This window comes from Scheffersomyces xylosifermentans, assembly GCF_036884685.1.
Source record: "Scheffersomyces xylosifermentans strain CBS 12540 chromosome Unknown RJT20scaffold_6, whole genome shotgun sequence".
Taxonomy (NCBI): Eukaryota; Fungi; Ascomycota; class Pichiomycetes; order Serinales; family Debaryomycetaceae; genus Scheffersomyces; species Scheffersomyces xylosifermentans.
The window spans coordinates 353,342-380,859 of NW_027042944.1; the positions used below are offsets into that span (position 1 = coordinate 353,342).

A 27,518-nucleotide genomic window follows, 5' to 3' on the forward strand; every position below is an offset into this window, starting at 1 on the left:
CCGAAAACTCTAGTACAATGTAGCGGAAGTATGATCGTAAGTGATTCTGGCAGTATAAATGAAAAAGCGGAATTTGGACCGACGGTACTCCAAGATGACCCAGACAGGTTTCCAGAAGGTGGATTTGTGGCGTATCGAGTTCTTGTGGGCTCGTTTTTGGGATTAACAGGAGTGCTAGCGTTTGTGAACTCTGCTGGTGCCGTAGAGAACTTCATTCAAGCTAATATTCTTCAGGAAACTCCAACATCAACTATAGGTTGGATCTTCTCCATATACAACTTCTTCGGATTTGGCATGACTTTGATTCTGGGACCAGTATTCGACAAGGTGGGCTGCAAAATCCCTATAGCGTTCGGGATCTTGCTCATGACCGTAGGTTTCATATGTGCATCGTTTGCTACAGAAGTTTACCAATTCATATTAGCATATAGTGTTTGCGCTGGTCTTGGAACGGCTTTCACATTCGGTCCCTTCGTGGGAGTATTGACCCACTACTTCTTGAAGAAAAGAGCTATGGCCATAGGAGGTGCATACGTCGGAGGAGCTCTTGGTGGAGTTTTGTTTCCAGTTATGTTCAGATCCCTTTTCCCTAAGATTGGATTCGGATGGTCCGTGAGGATTGGAGCTTTCATATGTCTAGCCTTGCTCGTTCTAGGCTTTCTTTTGGTATCGGATAGACACAAGGAATTCAATCAGATTGACCCCAACAGCACAGAGAGTGTCGTGGCTGAGATCGTGAGGTCAATCGACTTCAGCATATTCAAAAATAAGGTGTATACCTGTCTCGTATTGGCATTACTAGGCAATGGATTTGCGTTCTTGGTAACTGCAACTTACTTGCCATCGTATGCTACAACTTTCGGGTATTCTGATTCCAATGCTTATCTACTTTTAGTAGTATTCAATTCACTTTCTATTCCAGGAAGAATAATACCTTCCTATATAGCTGACCATTATGGTCGTTTCAACGCCATTTGCATCATCAGCAGCATTTCAACTCTAGCATTTTTCCTCGTTTGGGTTAATCGACCAGCAGGACATACCTTGGCAGGACTCTTTGTCTTTTCAGCCGTTTTTGGATTCAGTTCCGGTTCAATTTTATCGCTTACTCCAGCTCTGATTGGACAAGTGTTTAAGGTGGAAGATATAGGTAAGGGTATTGGAACAGCCTTTTTCGTTCTTTCTTTTGGAGACTTGGTAGGAATCCCAATTGGAGGAGCCATCACAAATTCCAGAACTCGAGACTCTTATGACCATCTCGTTCTCTTCGTGGCATTCTGTTCTTTATTTGGAACAGTGGGAAGCTTCACGGCACGGTACTTGTATGCGGGCGTGAAAATGGTGAAAGTATGATTAATAGATAACTTGCATATACATATGATAATAAAAATAGCCAATAATATGAATATTGAAAACATTGGTTGATGTGAAAAGATGGAGATTTTGTGAAAGACTTTACATTTTTCTCCCATTTATGTTATATAATTTATAATGGGTGCAAAATTTGGGAAATAACTGGACCATTGCCCAATACAGAGAACTGGACGACTCTATCATGAGTAGTATTGCTGGTTCCTTGGCTGAAAGTAGAGATTCATATGTTTCCTACACGCACCTCTTTATCATCTAATTTCGAATATGTATAATACCTTGTAATTATTTACAAAAAGTCGATATTCTTCTTTATGAAAGAAGAATGATCAGTCTCTCCTTCAATGGAAACAGCATGGAGCCTTGAACGATCGCCACGCATCACCATTCGCCATAACGACTTTGATATCTTTATCTCAATAACATCACCTTGAACGTCACTTGGATCTAATTTTCGTTTCTTTGCAGTTGGTGACATATCCTCGGCCTGCTCTGCATCGACTTTCTTTGACCCCATAAGATCATATATCCAACCATTCTTCATTTGCATTCCATTTATTATGGCCTTACAATCTGAAAAGCCTGCAAAGAAGATAACAGATGGCGTATCTGTGCCCAAATTCTGAATCATGAAGTCATCTTTAAAGTCCTTGAATACTTGAAGCATTTTCAGGCATAATTTGTTGGTTATTTGGACAGTGGCCATGTTCAAAGACTTATTTAAAAGGATTTTAACTTCTGAATAGTTCTTGTTAAGGATATCTCCGTTGGGCTCTATTTGAAATATTAAATTTCTGGCTGGTTCTTTGGCAATGTATGGTCTTGTGTATGAAATGGGTACTTCCAAAGACTTATCCATTGGACTATTATTACTTATGCCTTTCTTCTGTAAATCGTTCAAATTAATGATTATTTCTTGTTTGTTCTGCATGAATGGGTTATTTATAATTCTATGCTTGATAATACGCTGTTCAAGCTCCAAGAAACGATAGTATTTGCATTCTCTGATCAACAACTGTCTGTGCTCGTCGTTCTTGATTATTAAGTTGTTTCCTCTCAAAATTTCTAGCAAGTCTGAGAAGAGAAGGGGGGACCTATTTGAAACGGTGGCTGGTCTCTGTGGCGGTGGTCTAAGCATATTCTTTTCTTCAATTATATTGATATTGTTGGTGAATAAAGTCTCATAGTTAACACTGAAATAGTTGGGGAAGTTTCCCGTGCTGGAAAAAAGCAGTTTTGACATCTTAAATGATTGGTCTCCGATAGTAGCAAAGATATCTTGATCTGTTAAGATCACCTGCAATCTCTTGAGGCCGAAATAGTAACTATCGGACCAAAGATGAACGAACTCATAATCACTGTCCACGTTAAGAGAGTAACCTTGCAAATGGTTATATATCTTTTCGAAAATTACTGGGTTTCGATCGATGAAAAGAACTTTCTCGGTATTACCAGGCTGGTTGAAGAACTTGGTGAAGTATGAAGGAGCATCTGACGAGAGCGAAAGCCCGCTGAGTCGAAAGAGCTTGTACCCTACTTGGATGGAAAACACCTTATCATGGGGAAGAATTACCGGTATAGAGAGGTCAAAATCCTCATTAAGCTGCAAAGAAAGCGGAACTTCTGACATGGGCGGGTTGGATAGCGCTCTGGGTATGATGTAGTGAAGCAAACAGTGATTTTCCACTCCAATTGGTAAAGACAGAAGGCAATGCTCTGGGTCGATATGGAAAGTCACAATTGTAATAACGATGTAACCTGTAAATGTTGCGGTGTGTGCCGTAACCTGCAAAAAACAATGCCTTCGGATTTCCGTAAGTGGACTAATTCCGGGGTTGCAATTATATGTGATTTGCAGCGCTAGTAGCGTTAGTGTTATGGTTAGTGTTATCGTTAGTGTTATCGTTAGTGAGACAGAGAAGAGAAGAAAAGACTAGAGAGAATATGTTTATGAGAGAGTTCTTGGGGATTTAGGGAAGGTAACGAGTCGCTTTGGAATTATTTGTTGAAAGTTTGAAATTATTTCACCGATGTGAATAAAAAAGAATAGTAGAGAAGATGGTGGGTGGAGGGGGGAGGAGGAATGGTTAACAGTGGCATCTTTTTCACTAAGAAAGAATTTCCGTCGAGATTATTCTTCTTCGTAAATAGAGGGCCATTGTTTGTTTGTGCTACCAATTTTGAACGGTTTTGACTTGAGACCCTTAATTTATATTTGCAACTTAGAGTCCAGTGAGTCCAGTGTGGCTTCTGTATGGAGAAGAAAAATATGAACACCTACTAAGTTCTGAATGTTTTTCGTCTTCTTACCAGCAGTTCTTTGGTATGGCCCTCTACACCAAAGTAAAATAGTCTTAGTGAGTGAGAAAAGATTAACATTTCATAAATTGCAAACGTGTTGAATGAAATACGGCTAATTTTTCATTCGAGTATCGCTACCTTGGATTTTCCTCGTGTGATGGTTATAACCTGATAAGCGATGGGAAATGGAAAAATTGCTGAAACTCAAAAGCTAACAATGAAACGAACGATCGTTGGAAAGAGGTGGAGATAAGCAGGTTTTGCACGGCTTTTTTAAAACTCATTTCAGTAATTGTGAGGGCACCAAGTCAATCATGCATGAATTGTTCCGATGATAATAATAAACCTTCCTCGAACCGCAGTTTCTTTTGACCCTTCACTCCGGAAATATTACTTTCGATTACTTCTTCTTCTTTCAGATAAAACCTCTGTGTTGCCGTACCAATTAAAATACCAAAAGAGCTCCTCGAAGTCTCATAACCACGCCCGCAGACCGTACCATATACCTCATCCATCGCCTCCTTTCGTAACCATGTACTTCATCAACCCCACAGCCGGAAATATTCCATCTCTCACACGTGACTATGCATCTCCGAAGCCAAGCAACCTTTTTCATGGTTCTATAAATACTGTTTGTGTTTCGAATGAATGTCTTTAATTTGCATTAATATACGGCTGGTTGGTGCTACGAAGGAGAACTTGGGTTGCCTCCGAGGAAATACACTCTTTGTAATTAAACTAACGTGGGTAAGAAGTTGAGCTACCGAAAACTCTCATAATCTCATCGATATCTCGGAATATCTATGGATCAATAATATAACTGCTAAAAGTAACAATTAGGAAAAAAGTATCACAAAGATACCTACAAACGATATATGGCACGTAAAAGCCGTAATTTCAACGGATGTTGGACCTGTAGAGCTCGGAAGGTTCGCTGTGGCCTAGAAAGGCCGAAGTGTACTCGTTGTGTCAAAGCTGGTAGAGAATGCGCTGGGTACAACATAATTCTTGGATGGTCTAACCCATTAACCGTTGACAGTGACAATTCGTTGATTCTGATGAACATAGAAGACGAAAATGTGGATTCTTTCCAGCGACGAAACGTGGAATTGGTACGATTCCCCCAGTCTATGGTATACGAAACATATAAAGAATTGAACCAAAACTTGGAGAGAATTGAGAACTACACATCGGAGAATAATGGATACAAGTTCAGAGTGGGGCCGTTCAGCGTATACAAAGTTGACGAGTACGGGACAGTCTTGAGCAAGCAGACAAGTCAATTGTCCCATGGAAGAGTTGAAAAGGTACAAAGAAACACCAATCGCAATAGGAATGTAAACACCAATACAAATCGCAACGGAGAATTGTATCAACAGCATGCTATACATCCTGTGATTGATCGTAATAGCAATAGCATGGGTAGTAATTCACAGCTTCTGTTTTTCCATAGGGCAACTTCAGAGCCTAGAACTTCTCATATCAGGAAAGATATACACGATAAGGAGAATACTGCCGTCTCTAATTCGGTAACTATTTTAGCCGAAGACGAAGAAGTAGGATCAACTCCCGGCTCAAAGCACTACGATGCTGCTAACGAATCCATATTTTCGAGAACAAATAACACTTGGGTCCACTATGAATTGTTGGATTATGCAAAATTGACTATATTAGCCATAAAGGGAGCGGATTATAAATTCAATGAACAGAATATGCTTCATATCTTGTATCCAAAGTTCTTTCCAAATACTGATTCTGACAATTGGTTAGTTGATGCCGAAACCATCAACAAGAAGTTATATGTTATTGAAAAAGGAGGAAATAGCGAGTCCTTGCGTCTCATGCCACTTTTCAACAGGTTATTGAATACATTTACCTCGGATATCTTTTCATTTAATCATGTCTACTACGGTAAAAACTATTTTGATACCATTGTTATTCCTTACATCAAGAATATTTTCTGTGAATTTGTCTGTTATGACTTCACAAGTTGGCGCTCTAATGATCTACATGACCACCATTTACAATTTACGGTAGAAGAACTCAAACAGAATATCAAATTAGCAATTATCCACTTGGTGTTGGCTCTATCTGCTTTCAAGCTCTCCAAAGAAAACTCAAAGAATGTTATTAACGATGATAACACTTACTACGTGGACGATTACCTCAAGTTGAGTATAGACTTGCGAAAAATGGCAATTAATATCGTTAACTACCATTTGGATGAGTATGACAGTCACAGTGAGATGCTCGAAGAAATAGAGCAAGAAAGGGCATCTCTTGAATACGAGAAACTAATGCTTTTGGCCCTTGTATTGCAAGTTGAAATAGACAACTTCTTCAGCGTTTACGAAAATTTTGAGCTTATTTTTGCAATTGGAGACTATATCATCAAGAATAAGTTCAACAAGGTCAAGTTAAGCAATTACTCCAAGCTCTTGGTAAACGTGTTCAAAATTTTGTATATGTTCTTCGAGAGTACCCAAGCCGTCAATTTATTCAACTACTCTATTGCTGAGGGTGATGAAAAGATCAATTATGGTGATTTGAATGAAAATTATGACTTGGCGAGCGACATGGATGAAGAGAACGATATAGACGATACAAATGATGATGACGACGATGACAAGGATAATGACAAAGAGGGAATACAAATTCTGCCTACTGTTAAGAACATGGTCATTTCCAAGAGTGAAGATCGCACTGACGATTATACACCCATGTCTTTCACTATAAGTTTCAACAAACGCCAATTAACAGGATACCAAGAGGCTGACGACCTTCATGCAAATGATGATCATATTAGCAATAAAAAGAGACAGGCTGATGTGTGGGTTCCACATGAAAACTGGACTGATGTTGTTGATATAAATACAGTCTATTTGATGTATGGGTACCCCAAATCACTACTAGATCTCTTTCATGAGACAGTCCATCTCACGAATCATAAGAATATATTCAATAGAAGAAAAGTCTTCCCCCGTAATTTCCCAAGAATTTGTGCCGAAATAGAAGACAAAATTATTAATTGGGATGCCCTGCAAGCATGGAAATTGGATATAGAAGAGAACGATTTCCACAAGTGTCTCTATTACAATGTTAAGGCAATGCATGAAACACTAATGGTGTATTATCTGCGGTTAATGAAAGGAAATACACCTACTAACAAGCTATACAACAAGCTTCACGCCAACAACGCACTTGATTACTTACAGGAGTTAATTAATTTGAGCAGCAAGCACTTAGACTTCAAAATACGTCCTCTGTTCTGGATTCTCTTAGTATGTGGAGCGGAAATCGATGACACGGCAACACAACGCAAGATAGAAGCAATGTGGCAGCAAAACCACCAATTTAATCAGCAATACCAAAACTACTGGCGTGGAAAGCAACTATTGTATGAAGCATGGAAGCGTGGACACATTGGAGAGGAATACGGATTTATGGATTTAATACGAGAATGGGAAATTGTTCTTTGTTTAGGTTAGTATTATAGATAGCTGCAAAAAAAGAATAATTATTTTCAAATGAACAATAGTTCTTTATGTAAATTTCTGTCACAAGGTCCTTATATAACGAAGGAAATACGCAGACAACGAAGTGATTTTCAAAATACTGTTGACGATACTTATTATCTAGTACAGTGGGGATAATGTGAAAAGTGCAACATATCGGGACGTCGAATAAGCTCGCTTATTAGTTTTCCCCATTCCGACACAGAATTTACGAGAGAAAAAATGTCGGATGGAACTATGCAGTCATAAATTAGGATGTCGTGTGTTGCAAGTGGATGCCACCCAGAAGGATCTAGCATTACTGGAAAAATCACCGTTTCACATTGATAGAGTAATACTGAGTAGATCTTAATGAAGTTGGGGATTTGCAGTAATTGTCTTGTTATTGAATATTGATACTCATTGAACTACTCTGTTTCAAATGAATAATGTCGGATTTTGAATATATTGAGGAATTTGCTCACCACTTCCAAATCGAGTAGTAGGCCCGCAACAGCGTCCACAACAGCAAAGAGCATCTCGGGCGAATGATGCTTAATAATTGAATAACTCTACTTACATCAACTATTGTGCTTCAAAATGCAACCTACAAATTCGTGTGATGTCCAGCGCCGTGTAGTGAAGCGGATGGTCACCTTCCCAAGGCTTTCAGGCATTCCATCTTCACAACTATCAGCACCCACTGTGTAAAATTCAGTGGATGGACTTTCCAGAGCTACTCACCGCACTCACTCGCTACGAACGTTTTTAGTGCCCGACACAGGCCTGCCCCGAAACGAACATTTGGTGCATGAGACATACAGTGGACATATTATGTATGTGATCTGTTATTCTTGTAGGTAAAGAAGGTCCACGATACCGAGATGAGAGGTGTGGAGAAGCAGGTATCAATGGGATGCTGCGATTACGGTGTTGAAGGATTCTAGGTGAATTATTCACGACTTTGCCTTGGGGCCAATCCAGGAGGTCTAACAAGCAAATTCACGTGGATATGGTTAAGCGCATTCCGGTGTTCGTGTTGTTAATAGTAACGTAAATCAGTTGTTGTTATAACTGAAGATCGTATTTTCATACACGAAGGCTTTTGCAAAAAAAAAAACGGCGGCATGTGAGCGGAGTTATCGATACGCTGTTTAAGGTTTGGGATATTGAAGTGACTTCCAAGAAGTTAGGCAATCGTTTTACAGTTCCAAGTTGAAATAGGGATAATGAGAAACGATAATCGTCGTCCTGGCTAGTTCCCATTAACAGCCCTCCCTTCTTTTATCTCCCGTAATAGTAACTGTACAAATTATCTCGCATGCCCGTTACACTAATTCAATTAGAAAACGCACCAGAACGCATAGTTTCCGCCGACATTTCGTCGATTTCGTTTTCGATTGAAGATTAGCTTTTTGTCTGCGGCTATCCCATTTGGAGCCAATCAAGGACTGAGTTCGGTCCTTGTGAGCTTCATTATAGGTTGTACCCCAAAGATTTTCAAACCGTTCATTCTCCTTTCTCAACTGGTGTGATCTACTTTACTAATCAAAACCACAGCATAATCGCCCGAAACAGACTCAAAGATGGCCCCAAATTTTCTAAGCATCCGGCTTCAATGGGTCATATTGTGCAGCTGCGTCCCACTACATTGTCTGCATGACACACCAACAGCTGAGTTGCTTTGCTCCTTAAGTCCCAATGTGGAAATGGGACCGGTTTCCTGGGGGCTTTTAGTGACTTTCGGATTATCGGAATTTCTAGGATCTCGCTGCTGACAATTCTCATAGTTACTAAATAGTCATTCGGGGGGTGACTCGTAATGGCTCATGTCTATTTGTCACCAATATGGGAAAACCGGTTGTGAGCGACGACCCCGTATCTGTTTGGACTTATTTTGGGGCCAGTCAGTCATTTGGTTTCGCTACAATGGATCATTTGTTTCCGACAGTTGTTCCTGCCGAAGGAAACAACGCAGTTGACATTATTACCCAGGTTTTCGCCTGGGTCAACAACTGTGCCTTGTGGTGGATAAGAAGTAATCCATATGGTGGCTTGATGGCTCATCGCCCTCCACCACCTGCCAAAGCCACCTCCGTCTTCTGGCCGCCTGCTCACGTGCATAAATTGTCTGTCGTGGTACCTTCCTGGTGTCGGGGTCGCCCTGCACCTTCTCCCCACTCCCCACTCCCCGGAAATATTTGCGGAGCGTCTGGGGGAAAAATTCCAAGTTTTTCCGGTCCAATTTGGTGGGTACCACCATCACCAGGTTATGTCTATTGTTGTCTTGGTCGTAGTATGAGAACCAATACTAGGGTAGGGCCGCCTTTCTGGAGATACGCCCATTCCTCCAAGCCAGTTGTAGCCCCGAGGTATGTCTTTTCCCGATTTTGGAGTGACTCCCCACATATTTCTCCGTTTCCAACTTGTTCACGCCTTTCCCGGAACTTCTGCCCACCACCAATCAGCAATGGTACTATTTCGCTGTGGTGATCATATTCCGCACACTAACTGGGTTGTGGGTGGTGTAGAGGGACATATTTACTGTATTTCATTCCATTCCAACCATAACCACCTAACCCCACCACGCTTTCCCCATCTTCCACTCCTATTTCAAGCACCACCTCTAAATGAGCGTCTTCTCAGTTAAGGGAAAATAATATTATTATCACTGGAACTAGTCTTTTGCTGGTATTGTTACTACACTTTTGCTGCTAGTAGTTACTACTACAACTACGACTTTGTAAGTGCTTGTCTAGGGTCAACTATTGTTACTCAAACTGCTCTCTCTGTTCATTATTTAGTGGGTTCCTCCCACCACACCAACTTCCTCTATCAAATTTATTAAGAATTATTTTTACACCCATCTACTCTTGCTTACATTCCATTAACTAGTAGTAGTGACTACTAGTGAGTACTAGTGAGTACCACCAGTAAAATATTGTAATAACTACCATTAACTACCATTAACTACTGTCTTTCTCTTACTTACCTCATCCTACCATATCTCCTCCACTCAACTACTCTCCCTCACTTACTCTGACCCTCTCTCCCTCCCTCTCCTTCATCATCATAATATTATTATTCTTATTCTTATTCTTATTCTTGTTCTTATTCTTATTCTTATTATTATTTTTATTTTTATTATTATCACCACTACCTAAAAATATTATCTCCATTTTAAAAATATTATTTCACTGAATCTTCCTGATTTTTTTTTGTCCGAATTTGAATTTTACCGTTCTTTTTTTTCCACAATTTGCTAAAGAAGCCATAGCTTTAAGGTCCAACTACTTTAAGTTCATAGCTTTATTTGCCTCCAACAACAACCGTAACCCCAGCCAAACCTCCCTGGGGACCTGCTGTGCCGTTTTCGCAAGTCAAATCGCCCCACAGCTCGCTCAGCTAGCGTTCTTCTGCGTAAAACACAAATTTCGACTCCACCAGAATCGTCTCACCATCACCACCAGCGTGGTTTATCCCAATAAACTCGCTCAGAAACCATCGGATCACGTCCCTGGTAACTTCATTCGAATCCCGCGATCCCAACGAACACAACGAAGTGTTTAAATCGCCAATTTTCCGCCTCTACATTCATTTTTCGGGGTCTGCCATTTTTCCGGGGTATACCATCCGACCACAACATATAACCCTCGCCCAAGATGTACATACAATCGGCCAGTCCGCCCAAAAGCGCTACCCATGTCTCCCACGGAAGCATGGATGCTTCAATGGCGTCTGTTAGAGCTCATTCGCTCCCGTCTGTGCCAAATAACGGTCCTGGTACGCCGTCTACAAGATTGTCTATCGACACATCAGACAACAACAGTAGAATTAACTCAAAACATCACTCAGATGACGGAGATAATGGAGACTCGGGTAATGGCAGCTCAGTAGACCAAAGTATGACTGACGCCAACGAGAACTCGCCAGGAGGTGGCGTTTCAGGTCTGTCGTCGTCGCAAGACCCTCCACGTAAAAGGTCCAAAGTGTCCAGAGCTTGTGATGCTTGTCGTCGTAAGAAGATCAGATGTAACGCCGAGTTCTCGTCAACTCTCCAGAAGGTTACCAAGATCTGCGACAACTGTGTGAAGAATAACGAGAACTGTACGTTTTCTCGAGTTCCCTTGAAAAGAGGTCCTCTGAAGGGATATATAAGGGATCTTGAAGAGAAACTCGATACAAGACAAGAGAATGGTCCTAATGGACCCAATGGAATGAATCATAGTGTAATATTAGGTATGGGAGGAATGAACGGAAGTGGTCTAGTCGGTGTCCAGAGCAATTCCATGCCACAAACCCCAATTTCAATGAGTTCTGGTATACCCAGTGGTATGAACAGTATGAACAGCAGTAATAGTAATAACAATAATGGCACTTCCACGATATCGCTGATTCCAATACCACACCACCAACCGCTTCCATTCCCACAGGGCCACTTGAAAGCTCCTAACCACTCGCCAAATATTGGAAGTTTAGGAAGTAATATGAGCTCGGGCTCTCCTCCAATAGTATTACCACCATTAGTTGGATATCAGCTGAAGATTCTTCCTACAACCATGCAAAAACTCTCGACGAGTGCCAGCAATAAGAACCACAACACCTCAATAACCATCAGTGGAACTTCAAATCCAAGTTCTCCCCGTAGTGCAACATCCAATAGCATAAACGGAATCCTAAACAGCAACAGCAGCAACAGTCTCAGTACTCTTACCACTAATAATCCTAATAACGCTAATAGCAATGCTACTACAGCTTCTGCTAACACCACTGCTAACAATAACTCCATTTCAGACGAACTCATTGCTAAGAACACCTCTCCACCAATTCAGGGCCCTTTTTGGAAAGTTCCCTACGAAATGCCTACGACTTCTTCTCGTCGTTCGTCCATTTCTCTCAACAACGTCCCCAACAGTCTGGTACTCTCTGGAAGTAGTAGTGTCAACGGTAGCATTGTTGGATCTTCGTCTATCAGGAGACGCTCTTCCATTGATTCCATATCTTCGACATCTACCAACGGTTCTCGTTTCCCATCTTTAAAACCATCTGTTTCGGTGAGTAGTGATCTAGTCTCCGACTCAGACCCAGAAGAGTTCTATCTGATGAAGTCTACTGCCTCGTCCACGCTTTCTCTCGCTGGTCCTCCGCATCACAATCGTTCTTCGTCAATCAACAACAATAACAACTTAAACACCAACCATATCATACGATCTCGCCGTAACTCACAGAGTCTTTCACCTCGGAACTCTGTGACTTCGTTGTCGTCGCTTTCAGGAAGAATTAACAAGTCACTTCACTTCCAGGCAACATCGAATAACTCCTCGGCTTCCGTCTCTCTCATTCCATCCCCAATTCCATCCCAAGCTCAACAACCACAACAACCACAGTTTGCTCCAACTTATCCATTTGGTGCTCCAATGCTTCCACAGCATCTCCAACCTGGGGGAATAGTTCACCCTCAACCACAACCTTTCCAACAACTTCAACAACCCCATTTTGCACCCGGTGTGCCTCAATATCAGTTTGCTCATCCACAACAGCCCCAGTTTGCTCCCCAGCAAGCTTTATTCCAACCAATAGGCCTGTTCGCTAAGATCAATTCGTTGGAAGAGAACCTTCAAGCGTATTACTCGAAATTCCACGCTTCTTTCCCCATTTTACCCTTCAACCAGAACTACTTGATTGGTTTGCTTGAGAACAGCGGATACGAAGAAGCAGCCAACAACAAGGTCATTGTAGATATGTTTAATGTGGCTTTGAACAACTTGAATAACTTTAAGAAGTTGTCGATTTCAGACCACACAGCAATCCTTTCAAGGTTATTATCATTATATCCTTTCACGTCGGTTGGCATTGCTATCAACGATGCATCGCTTGTCTTCTATTTCAGTGCTTTGATACTTGTCAACTATGCTGTTCTTTTAAACGGTGACGTTTATTCGTTGGGTATCTCACTCACAGCCTCTGTTTTCAACGACTTCAAGGTTTTGGAGAACTTCATCGATCTTGTTGATAGCTCTAAGGAACAACAGCGTCCTTTGGACTTGGATTACGATAACATCAAGGTTTACTTGCCCAAACTCTACTATGCATTGAATGTGATTGATAACTTGTACTGTTTGAGTTTCGGAATGCAAAAGGCACTCAACCACTCAGAGTTAGCCCAATTCTTGGGTTCTCATATGGATTGGTTCTTGCCTCTCAAGGACGAGAAGCTTTCAAATAGTCCACTTAAGTCTGGTTTACTTGTCTTACAAACCTCAACTACACTCAACGAGCTTGTCAGAGTTAGAGTGCAATCTATAGTTAAAGCTCGTACTGGTAAGGACAAGGTCACACCTGTTACCCCTGCTTCCATCTCCAAGCTCTCCAACTATTCACTCCTGTCAAACACTGATGATTTCACCACTCACTTCATTACCTTGGTTACAGATAAGCTTGAGCTCACTTCGTATCTCTCTGAAATCGAGCAATATATGTCATCGGCTCATCCTTCAGATGTTGACGATGTCTTCGAAAATCTCATGGACTATAATCTCAAGCTAGTTCGTCTCGTCAAGAAACTCTCCAATCTGATTATAACTTTCGCCAACTACATCAGCACCACTTCCTCTTCAGCAACCAATTCGCCTGATCATACTCCAGCGATTGGTGGTCCTGACAACAAGAACAATGGTACTAATGGTTCTAATAATGGCAGTAACGGATCCAATGATTCTCCAAATGGAAATAGTCAAACTTTCTTGATCAACCCTCTTCTCAACATCGCCATTGGTCAACTCTTTAAATTGATCAAATTGAACAAGATGCTTGTGGATAGTCTTATCACTCTCGTACAATCTTCCCAAAATGCCCGCTCCTCGCTGAATGGTGCTGATCATGGCCATGGTGAAGTTCTCAACCGTTGTGTCAAGATTAACAATGATTTACTGATTTCGTTCAACTTGTTGAACTTGAACTTGGTGAATCTTCAATTGGGACTGATTTCAACGAACTTGATCCGTACTAAGATTGTAGGTTACAAGTTCAACTTCAACTTGCAAAGTTTGCTTAATGCCAGTAGCAGCAACAACAATAATGGAATTACTACTAATGGAGCCTCTTCTGGAGGAGACTCTGGCAACCTTAATAAGTGCTTACAGACGTGGTCTGCGGAGTTTAGTAATAGTATCATTCCGTTCGTGGAGAAAGAGAATATCGACGGATGGTACTAAAGAGAGAGTTCTACAGCGCTGGTAAGGGTACCGCAAGCCAAAGATTCTTTTTAACATCAAACATGAGTTGTAGTCTTGATCTGGATGTTTTGATATTGTCAATTCGTTCGATTTCGTACTCGTTATATGGTAGTATATATATATATAATTTACATCCACTGGTCTGGAGAATTCAATGAATATAGATTGGAGAAGTGTTGTTTAGTTATACGGTTAGAAATATGTAATTCTATTCTATCTCTTATGTTAGACATCTCTTTTAACGGGCTCTAGTATAACTTATAATGGTAGTATCATTAAGTCTTCTTCTTGGACTTGTCCATGCAAATGTGCATTTAGCTCTACATCTTCTCAGATTGGTACGTTTTATTTATTACTACATACACTTTTCGTAGTATGATACACTTTTTTATCTCATATATACTACATCTGTCTTGCGGCTTCCATAGTACAAAACAAGTCCACCGCTTGACCACTAGTTACTTGAAGTAATGGTCTTTATAAATAATGCAACTTGTTTGACTAGCTGTCCGTTAGCTTCTATGTATTGCCAACTTATGTCTTGCTAGATGGTTTTGTGGGGGAGCAGTAATATTTTAATCTATCTTGATCTGGGCGTAGATAGATCTCACAAAGAATAAGTTAGTGATGAATCCCACGGCACCACAACAAAGGAAGACAAGCAAGGAAATCACAATTGAGTAACCTACGTATAGCACGAAGGAAGTGACACCGCCCAAACGTTCTCCACCGGTCAAGAATAACGAATGCAAGAATACATATACGGCACAACCACCACCAATGAAAACGGACTTCCATTGCCATTTGTAGTTCTCAGAACACAATGTGTAGTATACCATGAGAACAGATATCAACAGGGTGGTCAATACCATGAGGATAAAGCAGAAGAAAAGGAAACCAAACATGTAGAAAATACGGTTGAACCAAATGGAGGAATAGATGAAGTACATCTCAACTGCAATAGATCCGAATGGGAAAATACCCGAGATCAACATTACTGGAATGGTTCTCAAGTACCATGGTTGAGCAGGAATCTGTCTTGGAATCTGGTTGGTTCTTACTGGAACGGTGATCAAAGGACGCTTAGAAGATAAAAGCGATCCTACAACTGAGAGTGGGATACTGATCAAGAACCAAATTACCACTATAGCAGCCATAGTTCCAACAGGAATAGCTCCTGACGATTGAACGTAGATCAAGAAGAAGTTGAGGAAGATGAAAATAGCAAATAAGGTACCTGGAACAACAATTGGAGTCAAGATCAAGTTCAACTTCCAGTTATCTCCTCCAAGGAATCTGTAAAGGTAACCGGAAACAAATGAAGAAATAATACTGAAGAACATGAAAAGAACAAACATAAAGGTAGACAATGATCCTCTACTAGATGGAGAAAGAAGACCAAACAAAGCAAAAGCTATAGTGACAAGAACCATCAAGAAGATTTGAACACCACTTCCGACTAATACAGAAAGCATCATTCTTTGCTTAGGAGGTCTGAAAACGTCACCATGGATAAGCTTCCATCCGCTTTCGTCCGAAATGTCATCATCTAAGTTAACTTCGTTGTATTTTACGATATCACTCTTCAATGTTCTTACCAAAATGTGAGCAATAATGACTCCAAGGATGATGACAATCAACAGGAAATTGATGAGAGAGAACCACTGGATCTTTGGGTCGTAAACATGTAAGTATTTATCCCAACGGGTAGCCCAAGCAGTTGCAGATTCCTCAAAAATCACGGAGTATGTGAACAACACATTGGTCTCAGTGTCTTTCTTCAAGGTAACCTTCTTGAGTTCAAGATTACACTTATCCTCTGGAGAATTTGAGTCAACAGCACTTCTATCCAAAGAGTATGGTCTAACGGTAACACCAACGACTCTGTAGTTATCCTCAGATCTTTTGTGGTATTCTACGTGAAGTTCGTAATGGTTGTACAAGTGAGCGACATTCTGGTCATCGACTTCTCCGATTCTGAAACCAGATCCGTAGAAGTCGGTGTTAGTTCTTGCGTCTATGACATGAGAGGCTACAGGCAATCCATCCATGATCCAATTGTGGGAGTAAGAAGCTCTTATGTTTCTGTTAACAAAAACGGAGTCAGTTTTGCTGTAAGTTGGAGCACACACGCTCTCACATGCCTTGTCTTCTAACATGTTGATCTGGAAAGGTGAACTGAAGATACGGTCACCAAAGATGATCGCACCCAACGATTCCAGCTGCTTGACGGCTCCCTTTTCTGGAGCGCAAAAGTGGAATTTAGGGTAGTAGTAGTCGTAAGAGTACACATATGTGTCGGCCTTATGCTTCATTTTGTTGGAAATGTGATGCAACAGCGGCGTCAAATGGTTCACGAGAAGTGGGATGTTGTCACCTTTCTTGTAGTTGGTGGGCGCTACACCTGGAAGGTAGAACGCATTGGCGAGTCCGGCGAGAAACACGAGCACGCTGACTAGTGAGTACGCAATCATAGTTGGAATGCGAAAGACGGAGGGTTCAACGGTACAACTGTTCAACGGTTCAAAAGTTCAACTGCTGTGACAAACAGATTTTCTTTCCTGTTCCAAACTTCCAACACAACACAGAAGTACATCATCTTTAAAAGATGCGGTGGTGAATCGAATGGGTGTTGTGACTTTTTCCACTCACCGCGTGGAAGAGACTGTGTGTAGGGTACAGGGTATACTATGTAGTGTATACTGTGATGGGATAGTGTATACTGTGATGTTATAGTGTAGTGTGTAGTGTGTAATGAGTAGTCGTAGTAGTAGTAGTAGTCGTAGTAGAGGTGCTGATTTTTAGCTATTGTTAATGCACAGGGAGTGAAACGGCTAGTTAGTCAGTGGTCGGTGTGAGTTGTGATTAGGAGACGTGTAAACAGCGTGTATGGTCTTCGTATGGAATTCGTATGTTATACGTGTGTGTGTGTGTGTGTTTGTGGGCCGTTCATTGGTGAACGTCATTACACATAAAAACTGATTCGGAACAGCAGCGGAAAATTAGTGGGTGGAAAGTGGCAGAAATGAGAGGGGAGAGGGGCATAAAGATGTAGGAACTCTTATTAGCATAATATAATGCAATTGCAACGTAAACGAAATAAAAAAGGAAGGGGCCACTTGCGGTAATGGTGTGTTGCGGCCTAGTAAAACAAGGGGGTGGGCTATCTGGTACGCGGAAGCAATGGAAATTTAGGGAGATTGGAGCGTGGAGAAATCGGTGGTTCCAGGCACATGGCTAAAAATAATGACTCTCGTGTTGAAGCTGTTCTTCTCGATAAAAATCAATAAATCAGTACAATGGTCTTATTTTTAGTCCTAATAAGGGAAAACATTGGCATTGCTGCTGCAGTCACCGGCAACTCAAACTGGAATTTTTTGGTTCGTTGATGACGAGAATCTAGGGTAGCTAGCTTTTAGAGAAAGAGCCAGGCGTGTCCCTACTGCTATCGATACTTGTATCCAGTTCTCGTATTTGATATGGACTGTACTCAAGATTAATAATAATAATAATAATAATAATAATAATAATAACAATATTAGAGCCTTTTTGCTATATTTAGTTTATCATGGCAGATTATGCGACTCGATGTGTAGGATAACCATCACGAACTTGCGAATGATTCCTTCGACTTTACTCAGTGAAAAGTACCACTTCGATGGTAAATGGCTTCCGAATTTGCCCTTCTGGGTCATCACTTCTCGCCCAGCAGAGACAATCGACGTCTCTTGGCAAAGTTGATGCGCTTTTGCTCATTAGTAACTTGTCTGATCTGCCTAAGCTTATTGGCTTGTTGGATCGGGTCAAACATGTATGCAGGGCGTTGTTCTGAATAGTCACACGAGAGTTGAAGTCTACGACACTGGCCACAATTCGGTTTATCTTCTGGGCAAGCCTTGTGCCGGACCCTACAAGTCCAACATCCCCTTTTAGACCTGGGGCCAAGCCTTCGCTTCTTCTCAGGTGCATAGACTTCTTCAGTAACTCTGCTCTTACGATTATTGCTGCGGGTTTGTCTCGCAGCGGGCTTATAATCCTGGTCGGAATCTTTATCAACCGTCGTTTCAGGAGACGAAGACACGTAGCTTTGTTTTTGAGGAGAAGGCGATTGAAGTCTCCGGCCACTATCTCTAGATTTAGATGGACCTTTGGTTGGTTTATTTCGAAGTCGAAGTGTCACAAAAAGCTTCTTTCTGTGCTTGCTCTTTACAGTTCTAGTAGACCTAGTCTCGATTTTGCAATCGGGTTTGTTGTTACCTGGTTGGCCCTTATTTTTGGGGGGACGTCCTCTTCTCCTTTTAACCACGGGAGCTATTTCCTCTACAGCTTTGACTGAGTGCTCCTCGTTGATGATATTTGGGTCAATTTGGTCGGTTTCAGATGAAATAGCTTGTTGTAAACTCTCTTTTGGGGGACTAGGCCGAGGACTAATTGTTGGGGTGGTCGCGTGTGTAATCTTCTCATTATGAGATGAATTGGGCTGAGCTACCTCACCAAGTTCGATTTGTTGTCTATCATCTTTCTGCTCTGCGGTGATAACCCTTGCCAGATTAACACTGCTCAGTTGTGAGGTTATTTCAATAGCTTGGCTGCAGATTCTCTTTTCGCTCAGTCCTATAGGAGTCTTATTGTAAGATAGAGGGATGATGTCTCCGTCTTCTTGATGCTTGCACCGAGCCAAATCAAGATCTGTCAAGTTCAAATGGCTACTTTCTTGGCTGTAGTTAGTTTTCTTTTCCCTGTTGGCTCTCCAAATTAAGGAATTTGACATGGAGCTGCTTGAGCTTCCTGAACCATAAATACTGTTGTAGAAACCATTAATAACCTCATCTTCCAAATTGATGATCTCGTTCTCAGAAGTAAAAAACGCAGTATCAATCTCGATATCAGATTGGCTTTTAACCAATACAGGAGAACTACACCTTCTGTGGATCTTGGATTCCTCTGAATGATGTGCCAGTCTGCTTTTCAATTTGGGTGCAAATTGATCGTCACTGCGATTCAACAAAATCGAAAAGGGTTGGCTATCGACATCTTCCATTCTGACAGTTTTCAGAGGCATCACCGTGACATCCCTGGAGTTTGAAATGAGCTTTGGTGAAGATGGATCAAAGTGAAGAGGAAACATTCCTGAGGAAGAACTCTTCAAGTGGTCTTTGGCATAATAATGCATTCTTCCACTTTGGTGATTGAACTCGCTAGATTTGGGACTATTTGCATCATAGAACGGGTTCATCACTCTGGGAGTAGAAGCCACAGATCCATATTTGCTTCCTACCAGCTTATCAATCCCGTTGGAGTAAGTGTAGTTCTGACTATTGGAAAACTGAGATGCTCTTAGCATTCCACCTATCTGTTTAGAATCTCTTTTACTGGGTGTATTCTCGCCATTATTGTTGGCACTGGTTTTACCAGCTCTCAGTAAATGGTTTTTAAAGGGCGAATACATGTTGCCTTCACTCATACTGACTATAATATACCACTTTAACCAATAAAAGACATACTTTAAAGGAAAGGAAAGAGAACACTTCGTTTTTGCAGCATTTTGGATTTAGTTGGCGGCTAATATATTTGGTGAGCCGCAACGCAAGAGGCGCTTAACTATGGGGGATGATTAACTATGGGGATGATTAACTATGGAAGTATCTTAACTATGGAAGTTTTGTTAACTAGGGGGTTAGTTAACTATGGAAGTGTCTTATCTATGGAAATTTCTTAATTATGGTTAATATTAAATGGTATGTTAGGAACCTTCATTCGAGAGCAGTACTACGTATGAGGTTCGTTTCTATCTATTAGATCTTTGTAAGGCTAATTGCTGAACTATGGAATTTTTCTTAATTATGGTAAATATTTAACGTTATGTAAGGAATCTTCAGTAGAGAGTAGTCTTATGATTATGATTCGTTATTCTATTAGATCTTCGTAAAGCTAGCTGCTTAACTATGGATGCTTCTTAATTATGGTAAATTCTGACTTGAACTTGCTATGGACATTGTATAAATGAAAATACATATCAACAATACTACCGAATCTAAGTAGTTTACTAGATTGCTTTACCATATTCTTTCTATCGTTAACAAACCTTGCCATTGGCACAATTAACCTGCTGGTTAGCCTTGCTCAGTAATACTATATTGTCGATGGAGCCGTGTGGACGCTTGTAAAGGTCAAGATCCAATTCAAATCCGTAAGCAAGTATTTACAACTTTGAGTCCACTCCTTATTAGAAGTCACTCGGATGCTCTTAGGATCATTGTCGGTACCAATAGTGCCTTTTTGTGGTGAGATTCTGTAAGGTAAGCGGATCTCGGGATCGATTTGTCGAAGTCGTGTCTCCAATAATGAAACAATATCGAGTAGGGCTATCATTGCAACATCCAACTTGTTGAAATTGAACAATTTGCCTAGTGAAAATTCATCGGACGAATATAAGTTCAACTCAGTTTGGGTACGATTGGATTCGCCAGTTGTACTGGAGTCTAAATTTTGACTGTTATCGTTGGATTCGCCATTATTAGCACCACTATTTAATTCTCTATTAGCTGTGGAAAGCTTGATTATCTTTGATTGAGAACCCATTGGGACTAATCTGTAACTTCTAAGCTTGACCTTTAATCTAGTTGTTAAAAACACAAGAAGAAGAACTATTTGTCCAAGTGCTGCATTCACTTCTGGCCAAACAACTCTGTAGCCAAGTCTGAATCCATTGATGGAACCATATTTGTCCTCCGAATCAAAACTTATGTTGAAAATGGTTGTGTAGATATTCATTTCACGGAGATCATCAAGTCTTTTGAGTTGCATTCTATATGCTGCGTTTGACTGTTCGAGCTTGTTGTGTTTCATGTTGAGGTCCAGCTGCAATTTATTTTTCATTTTAATCATCTCTGCCAATTTATTTTCTTGTAAATCTTGTAGCTCCAGCTTTACGGTCTTTAGTTGGTCCTCTAATTCTGCTTTTCTCAATTCAAGTTCTTTCAACTCTTTGAGATTCTTCTTCTCTAATTCCGATAAGCGTGAATGCTCACTCATGGATTCTACGAGTTTGTGATCTAGTTCTTGAGAAGGAAAGACTTGACTTATGTCTGATTCATCAAACCCATCCGTGTTTTGAGAGTCATTACTAATGTGTCGCTTATGGTTATCCTTGTCTCTCAATTTTTTGAGGAACGTCAAGTAACTGTCTTTTTCCTTCTGTGTTAGGTCGAATTTGGCCTTGTAGTTCTCTATTAATAATACAGCACAGTCATCTGAGAGGGGGTGGTTTATCTGTTGATTGGTGGACAAGATCTCAAATATTTCTGTGAGTGTTTTCAAACGGGCCGAAAATGTTCTGTTCTTATCCTCCGGTGAGTCTGATAAGAGGTGTTTGCTATTGTGCTTGTTGATTCTATTGTTGCCAACTCCATCCTTTTCCTCCTTGTCCAGAAAACTCGACAATGAATGCTTAAGTTTGCTTACAACTAAGTAAGAATTGGCATTCAAAGAGTTTGGCATAGAGTCATTTGTGTCATCGGAAGTGTTATTATCGTTATTGTCGTCATTATTATCGTTATTTTGATCATCTTCGTCTTCTTCTTCATCGTCCTCATCCTCGTCTTCGCTTTCTATCATATTCCTGATATGAATAGGTCGAGTATTTGGGGTATTTACTGCGTTGTAGAGCAGTAAACGGTCACTCGGTATGAACTCTTCCGGGTTGAGGTTCTGGATCGCGTCCTTTTGGCCGTTTCTTTGCTGTTTTTTGCTGATCAACTGCTTAAGTTGGGCCATATTCGGCTTGAGGAGGGAGTCATCTAGTTTGATGGGTACATCGCATTCCTGGCAATGGAACACATTATCCGGCATGTTTTGTGGCGATTTCTGGTACGATTCACGCTTGATATAATCACAATTGCTGCTTTTGAAGCTGCCAAATGTTACTTATCAAGAAAGAAACAGTTGTAATTTATAAATTGTAAAGCCATAAAATAGCAAATTGGTAGAGAGAGTAAACGGCGGCTATCTTAAGTGTGTGGGGAGAGTGTGCAGGAGACTAGAATCTATGGCGTTCCAGTTAGTTAAGAGATTTTGGTGAGAGATTTTGAGAGAGAAGTATGGGAGGTATATGGAGAGAGAGACTGAGAGAGAGCGTGTACGATATTTTAGGGTTTAATGTGCTTGTGGGTAAAATTTAAGTAGCTATAGCATTTCAAGAGGGAGCGTTTTAAAGGAGTATCTAATTTTTTTCTGAAAATTGTGGTCTTAACCCTAAAATACTACGGGGTGTAGTTGTATTACTTGCTCTATGCGTTAACTATGGCAATGGGAAAAGAAGACTGCTGCATAGATAAGAATGGCTGCAACAATGAGAAATTGAGGAAGTTGAGGAAGGGGCTGTTGTCATATAATCATGTATATATATATATGTGATATGTGTGTGTGTGTGTATGTATATAAATTCCTTCTTTTATCGTAGATCAAGAATCGAAGTGTTCTCCTAGTTTTCTTCTTTATAATGTCATTATCGTATATATGAAATATATTTATATACATATATATATAGTGTATGTATGCATTACACATATCAATGACTCTTTCTCTTCAACAGGATACAAATAATACCTTATTTTCATCCCAGATCAAGAAATCAAAATCAAAGTGTCCTCCTTGTTATCGTTATGTAAATTCCTCTTCCTCCTTTTAAAATCTCATCTCATTTCATCTCTTATTCAATACTTTGCATCTGCTACTCACCATTTTTACAAAATTGCAACCAAAATATACAACAATTCATCCACAATATCTTCCCACACAAAAAAGTTAAACACCTCCAAAAACTTCTCTATACAATAAATAAACCCATCCCAGACCCTCTCCACCACTTTCTTTCTCCCCAAAAATTCCCCTTCTTCCCCTTCTTCCCCTTCTTCACCCACCAATGTCCTACCCATACCCTTAATATAGCCCTCATTCATACACTACCATCAACAGTGTGTTACCCGGACACGAATACCGCCCATTAAAATTTTTTTGCCGAATTCATGAAATTTTTCATTTTCAGTAACTTCTTCTTTAGACTCTTCAAGTGCCAACAACCGGATACTCTCGATCCATGATGTTGTCATTTGGAAGCAGAGTGCAACAAACCACTTAATTGTATGTGATTTTTCAATAATAAATACCCAACGAGATGAGTTTTTGCTTTTTATGATGACATCAATTTGTACTTTAAGATCTTCGGGTCAGTGTGAGTTACATGATTTCTCAATAGACTACAACGGTATCTGATATTCATAAGTGATTTTTCGTTAAATCGTGGGAGTTTTCAAGCATTTCTTTGTTCATTTTGCTAACTTAAAAAAGGAAATAATGGCCAAACGTAATAATAAACAACAGCTAAATAAGATATATGCGAATGCTTTACCTGTAACTTTGTCTTCAGAGAAATATGGAATAGCATTACCAAACTTGTTTCCGCATAATCCAATTTCTTGGTTATTCTACTTAGTTAGGTTAGTCCAGGTCAATACTCTCTATTCAGTACCACAATCTACCGTGGAATTGGTCAATGTAAAGTATGAAGATTCCATTTTTAAGGTCACCGACGAAGAGTCCATCGCCAAGCTATGGAGATCGGGATTCTTTGGAAAGGGAACACTTTCTAGGTCAGAGCCAACTTGGAAGGAACGTACTATAAACCGCTTGAATTTGGAGGAAAATGAAGCTAATGTGGTTTCCATGGAAGAGGTCACCAGTAAGAGAAGAGACGAGAGAAAGAAGTTCAAGACCGAAAGGTCAAAGCTCCAGGATCTCGAACTCAAAGAGAGGAAGGGTGATATTTCTGCCGATGAAGCTATACAATTGGAGAATCTCAGAAACGTTGTTCCGAACTTAAGACTGGCCAATTTTAAGCCAGGATTCGGAAACGATAACAAAGATACTGTTATAAGATTGGAAGACCTTGAGTTGATTGAGTCAAATATACTTATAAAGAATCTAGAGTTCTTGCAACTACAAGCAATCGAGGTCTTCTTTTTGAAATTTGCTTTGAATGTTGTACAGGTTTCAAATTTAACGATGAAACAACTCTTCTACGAATGCTGCCTTTTAGTAGAAAACAGCCCTTCTCCAAATGTCACAAATAAGTTTATTCTTGATTACGTTGTCTACCACCACTACAGATCACTAGGCTGGTGTGTGCGATCGGGGGTGAAGTTTGGTTGCGACCAGCTTTTGTACAAGAGAGGTCCACCATTTACTCATGCAGAATATTGTATTTTGATAATACCCAACGATGGTAAAGAGAAATATGATTGGTTTGAAATGGCTGCCAAGGCCAGAGTGATTGGAACTGTTAAGAAGAGCTTTGTGCTAGTCTACGTCGATTTCCCAACCCAAGCGAAGTTCGATTTGTTGTGGAACAGTGAAGAGTACGAAGACGAAGGTCAGCGATTCCATGATATTTTACACTCATACAAAGTGACGGAAGTGTTGTATAGAAGATGGGCTCCTAGCAAGACTAGAGACTAACTTTAATACATGTTCGTTGAATTTTGGACACCTTCATTCTCGCCAAAATGACCTTTTTTGACAAAGTTTTCGTAAATGGTCCCAAAAGATCGCAATCGAGACAGAATCATCAGTTATGACCCAGAAACAAGCTCCTTAGCAAGGAATAGTCATTTTTGACCCTTTTTCAGGTCAAAAATGTCGTTTGGCGGCAAAAAAATTCATTTCTCACCTCTTAACACGACTCACCCATCGTAACCTCAAGATTTGCCTTTATGGCCAAGTTGGTAAGGCACCTCACTAGTAATGAGGAGATCGTCAGTTCGACTCTGGCTGAAGGCAAACATACAAATCCTACCATAATTTTTTGCATTTCATGCAAACCTCATCGCGTCAACAGAATAACTGTATTTTTAGACACATGATGAGCGATTTCTGAGATGAGCAAAATACACGAATTTGATGTTTATGGTTATTACATACACGTATACTAATAAACTACACTACACTGGTATGTACATACGTACCAATGAAGTATTTGAGGAATGTAACATCTTTTGTTATTGTAAAACTGCTAAGCATTCTAAACTTTCAAAAGTTTCGAAACTTCATACTTTTACCCGTCTTCTTTCTTTAACATTCAATCTTTAGCCCAATGAGACTATTTAATACCTTGAATACTACCGTCTATCTTCTTACCACCAGCTTGTCTTCTGTGCTTGATGTGATTGGTTTGCACAGGCGTCGTGGTTGAGGCCAAAATAATTTTCTGGAGTTTTATCCGCCGCGCACGACCGCATCACGCCTATGACACCGTCTATTTAAATACCACAAGAAATTCCTGATTTTTTTTGGAATCGAACTTCACCGAAAATAACGAGAGCGTCGTAAACTGACCTTGCACCTGCCGTTTTCTTACATAAGCACGCGACAAAGCCCATTTAGATTTTAGACACAACTGCAACGGTGTCTGTTTTTATATTAGCTAGGAATAAAACAAAAAATGGCCGATCTCAGCCTGCTCATGAACAATGACGATGACTACAGCTACAGCTACAACCCGGCCATGGCCAGCGCGTTGGACAATAGTAGCACCAACGGCCAGACTGTAGTAGAAGAAGAAAAACCTCGTACCAACGAAGTGACCCAAGAGAAAATATTGGAAAGCTTTGAGAAGATAAAGACCCATTTCCCAGCAGCCAGAATAAAGAAGATCATGCAAAGCGACGATGAAGTTGGAAAAGTGGCCCAAGCCACTCCTATTATCGTCGGTAGAGCATTGGAGATCTTCATGGCCAACTTGGTGGAAGTTTCCATATTAGAAGCCAGAAAGCAAGGTGTCAAAAGAATCAGCGCCTCCCATATCCGCTCTGCAATTGAGAATACCGAACAGTTTGACTTTTTGGTTGAAGCCGTGGAGAAGTACCCTCCGGTGAAAAACTGATTTGTATCATAGGTATATAACGAGTAATGAATAATGAGTTTGCATGGATGGTTGTTATAGAGTTTTCCTTACGGTTTATCCGTGATAGGATCCAGTTGCATTGATTTGCGTTATTGAAAGCGCTGTACAATAGTTGTATATATTAAGGACAGAAATACTACCAATGAATATTTGGACAACTTTGTCTATCACAATAACATTTCGAAGCAGTGTTCGATGTAGTCTCTTCGGATTAATTTACGACAACTAACGGAAATATTGAACTATATAAATAGAAACACTCCTATATCCAATCCACAGCGATACTAAGAATGCAAAATTTTTGCAATCTTTCCGATAGAAAAATCCTCTCTTTTGGCCAAGTCCCCGCCTTTCAGACTTATTATGCTATCAACAACGGTCGCAAACGTCCAAAGGGGCAATAGCTCGACACCGCTTCGGTGCCTACTGTTATTATACCGATATTTTACCAGAGGAAGCGAAGACAAGCCAGGTTGACATGGAGAACGCCTGCAGGGCCCTAGTATTTCTCGGAGAAACTGAGTTTCTACGGAATATGTACGACTAGGTACGGTTGGGCTAAATCTGGGACCTGGAACTGGGGACCGGGGGTCGGCTAAGAGGGTTCAAAGTTTGATAGCATTACAGAAATGAAGACTTGAATCGTGAATTTCTAGTCCCCGAGCCCGGTTGCTATGAGCCGTGTAGTATGATATACTGATGGGATATGTGAGCTTTTTTATGAGCCCAGAACCACGACGTCATCCGATTGCAAAAAAAAAAGATGCCCATCCAACTTTATCCAGTGCTGTAGTGAAAATTTAAAAGAAAAAAACAACAACATTCCAATGCTACCAGGATTTTTACTGGGACACATACTTAGCATACAAAATATACATAACATACATAATAGAAACATCAGTTGTCTCCATCTCTCTACTTCCACACTAAACCCTCCATCCAACAGCACATTCTCACATTTTTTTTATTTCCAGCCTATTTCAACCACCTCCAGCACTAACTACTAACTTCCCATATTTCTCTCCACCCGAGTTCAACCCTCGCCTTTAACCGCAAACATCCCTCCTCTCTACACCTCTCCCCCATTGTCTCTCTCCTGTCTCTCCTGTCTCTCCTGTCTCCTGTCTCTCCGTCTCACCATTATGCAACCTCATCCAG

At 40.6% G+C, this 27,518-nt stretch overlaps 9 protein-coding genes and 1 non-coding gene across 10 annotated transcripts; 6 read left to right on the plus strand and 4 right to left on the minus strand. All coding sequences in view use genetic code 12, as the record gives it.

The window, feature by feature from the left end:
• Window positions 1–30: 30 nt before the first annotated feature.
• Window positions 31–1,353, plus strand: RJT20DRAFT_98112 (uncharacterized protein; the record flags this gene model as incomplete). Its single annotated transcript, XM_064921703.1, has 1 exon — window positions 31–1,353. One exon carries the CDS (start codon window positions 31–33, stop codon window positions 1,351–1,353), a length of 1,323 nt encoding a protein of 440 aa, XP_064772961.1.
• A 56-nt stretch (window positions 1,354–1,409) lies between these two features.
• Window positions 1,410–3,210, minus strand: RJT20DRAFT_53083 (uncharacterized protein). Its single transcript, XM_064920527.1, has one exon. It carries the CDS (start codon window positions 2,999–3,001, stop codon window positions 1,661–1,663), a length of 1,341 nt encoding a protein of 446 aa, XP_064772962.1. The 5' UTR covers window positions 3,002–3,210; the 3' UTR covers window positions 1,410–1,660.
• A 1,085-nt stretch (window positions 3,211–4,295) lies between these two features.
• On the plus strand, window positions 4,296–7,179 carry ARG83 (Arg83p). Its single transcript, XM_064917518.1, has one exon. It carries the CDS (start codon window positions 4,548–4,550, stop codon window positions 7,158–7,160), a length of 2,613 nt encoding a protein of 870 aa, XP_064772963.1. The 5' UTR covers window positions 4,296–4,547; the 3' UTR covers window positions 7,161–7,179.
• A 3,160-nt stretch (window positions 7,180–10,339) lies between these two features.
• RGT1 (Rgt1p) lies at window positions 10,340–14,579 on the plus strand. Its single transcript, XM_064917519.1, has one exon. The coding sequence runs from the start codon at window positions 10,829–10,831 to the stop codon at window positions 14,378–14,380; it is 3,552 nt and encodes a 1,183-aa protein (XP_064772964.1). The 5' UTR covers window positions 10,340–10,828; the 3' UTR covers window positions 14,381–14,579.
• A 397-nt stretch (window positions 14,580–14,976) lies between these two features.
• Window positions 14,977–16,875, minus strand: EMP70 (Emp70p; the record flags this gene model as incomplete). The annotated part of the gene is made up of 1 exon (XM_064921711.1): window positions 14,977–16,875. One exon carries the CDS (start codon window positions 16,873–16,875, stop codon window positions 14,977–14,979), a length of 1,899 nt encoding a protein of 632 aa, XP_064772965.1.
• A 1,063-nt stretch (window positions 16,876–17,938) lies between these two features.
• UME7 (DNA-binding transcriptional regulator) lies at window positions 17,939–20,199 on the minus strand. Its single transcript, XM_064920528.1, has one exon. The coding sequence runs from the start codon at window positions 19,863–19,865 to the stop codon at window positions 18,096–18,098; it is 1,770 nt and encodes a 589-aa protein (XP_064772966.1). The 5' UTR covers window positions 19,866–20,199; the 3' UTR covers window positions 17,939–18,095.
• Window positions 20,200–20,533: 334 nt separating this feature from the next.
• RJT20DRAFT_98395 (beclin 1) lies at window positions 20,534–22,252 on the minus strand (the record flags this gene model as incomplete). Its single annotated transcript, XM_064921718.1, has 2 exons — window positions 20,534–21,742; window positions 21,869–22,252. 2 exons carry the CDS (start codon window positions 22,250–22,252, stop codon window positions 20,534–20,536), a joined length of 1,593 nt encoding a protein of 530 aa, XP_064772967.1.
• A 1,166-nt stretch (window positions 22,253–23,418) lies between these two features.
• SEN2 (tRNA splicing endonuclease subunit) lies at window positions 23,419–25,237 on the plus strand. The gene is made up of 2 exons (XM_064917520.1): window positions 23,419–23,542; window positions 23,750–25,237. Exon 2 carries the CDS (start codon window positions 23,756–23,758, stop codon window positions 24,914–24,916), a length of 1,161 nt encoding a protein of 386 aa, XP_064772968.1. The 5' UTR covers window positions 23,419–23,542; window positions 23,750–23,755; the 3' UTR covers window positions 24,917–25,237.
• On the plus strand, window positions 25,165–25,237 carry RJT20DRAFT_t99. The gene has a single exon. It is a non-coding gene; the product is annotated as a tRNA-Thr (tRNA).
• Window positions 25,238–25,407: 170 nt separating this feature from the next.
• HFL2 (negative cofactor 2 transcription regulator complex subunit) lies at window positions 25,408–26,763 on the plus strand. Its single transcript, XM_064920529.1, has one exon. The coding sequence runs from the start codon at window positions 25,899–25,901 to the stop codon at window positions 26,337–26,339; it is 441 nt and encodes a 146-aa protein (XP_064772969.1). The 5' UTR covers window positions 25,408–25,898; the 3' UTR covers window positions 26,340–26,763.
• The last annotated feature ends 755 nt before the right edge of the window (window positions 26,764–27,518 follow it).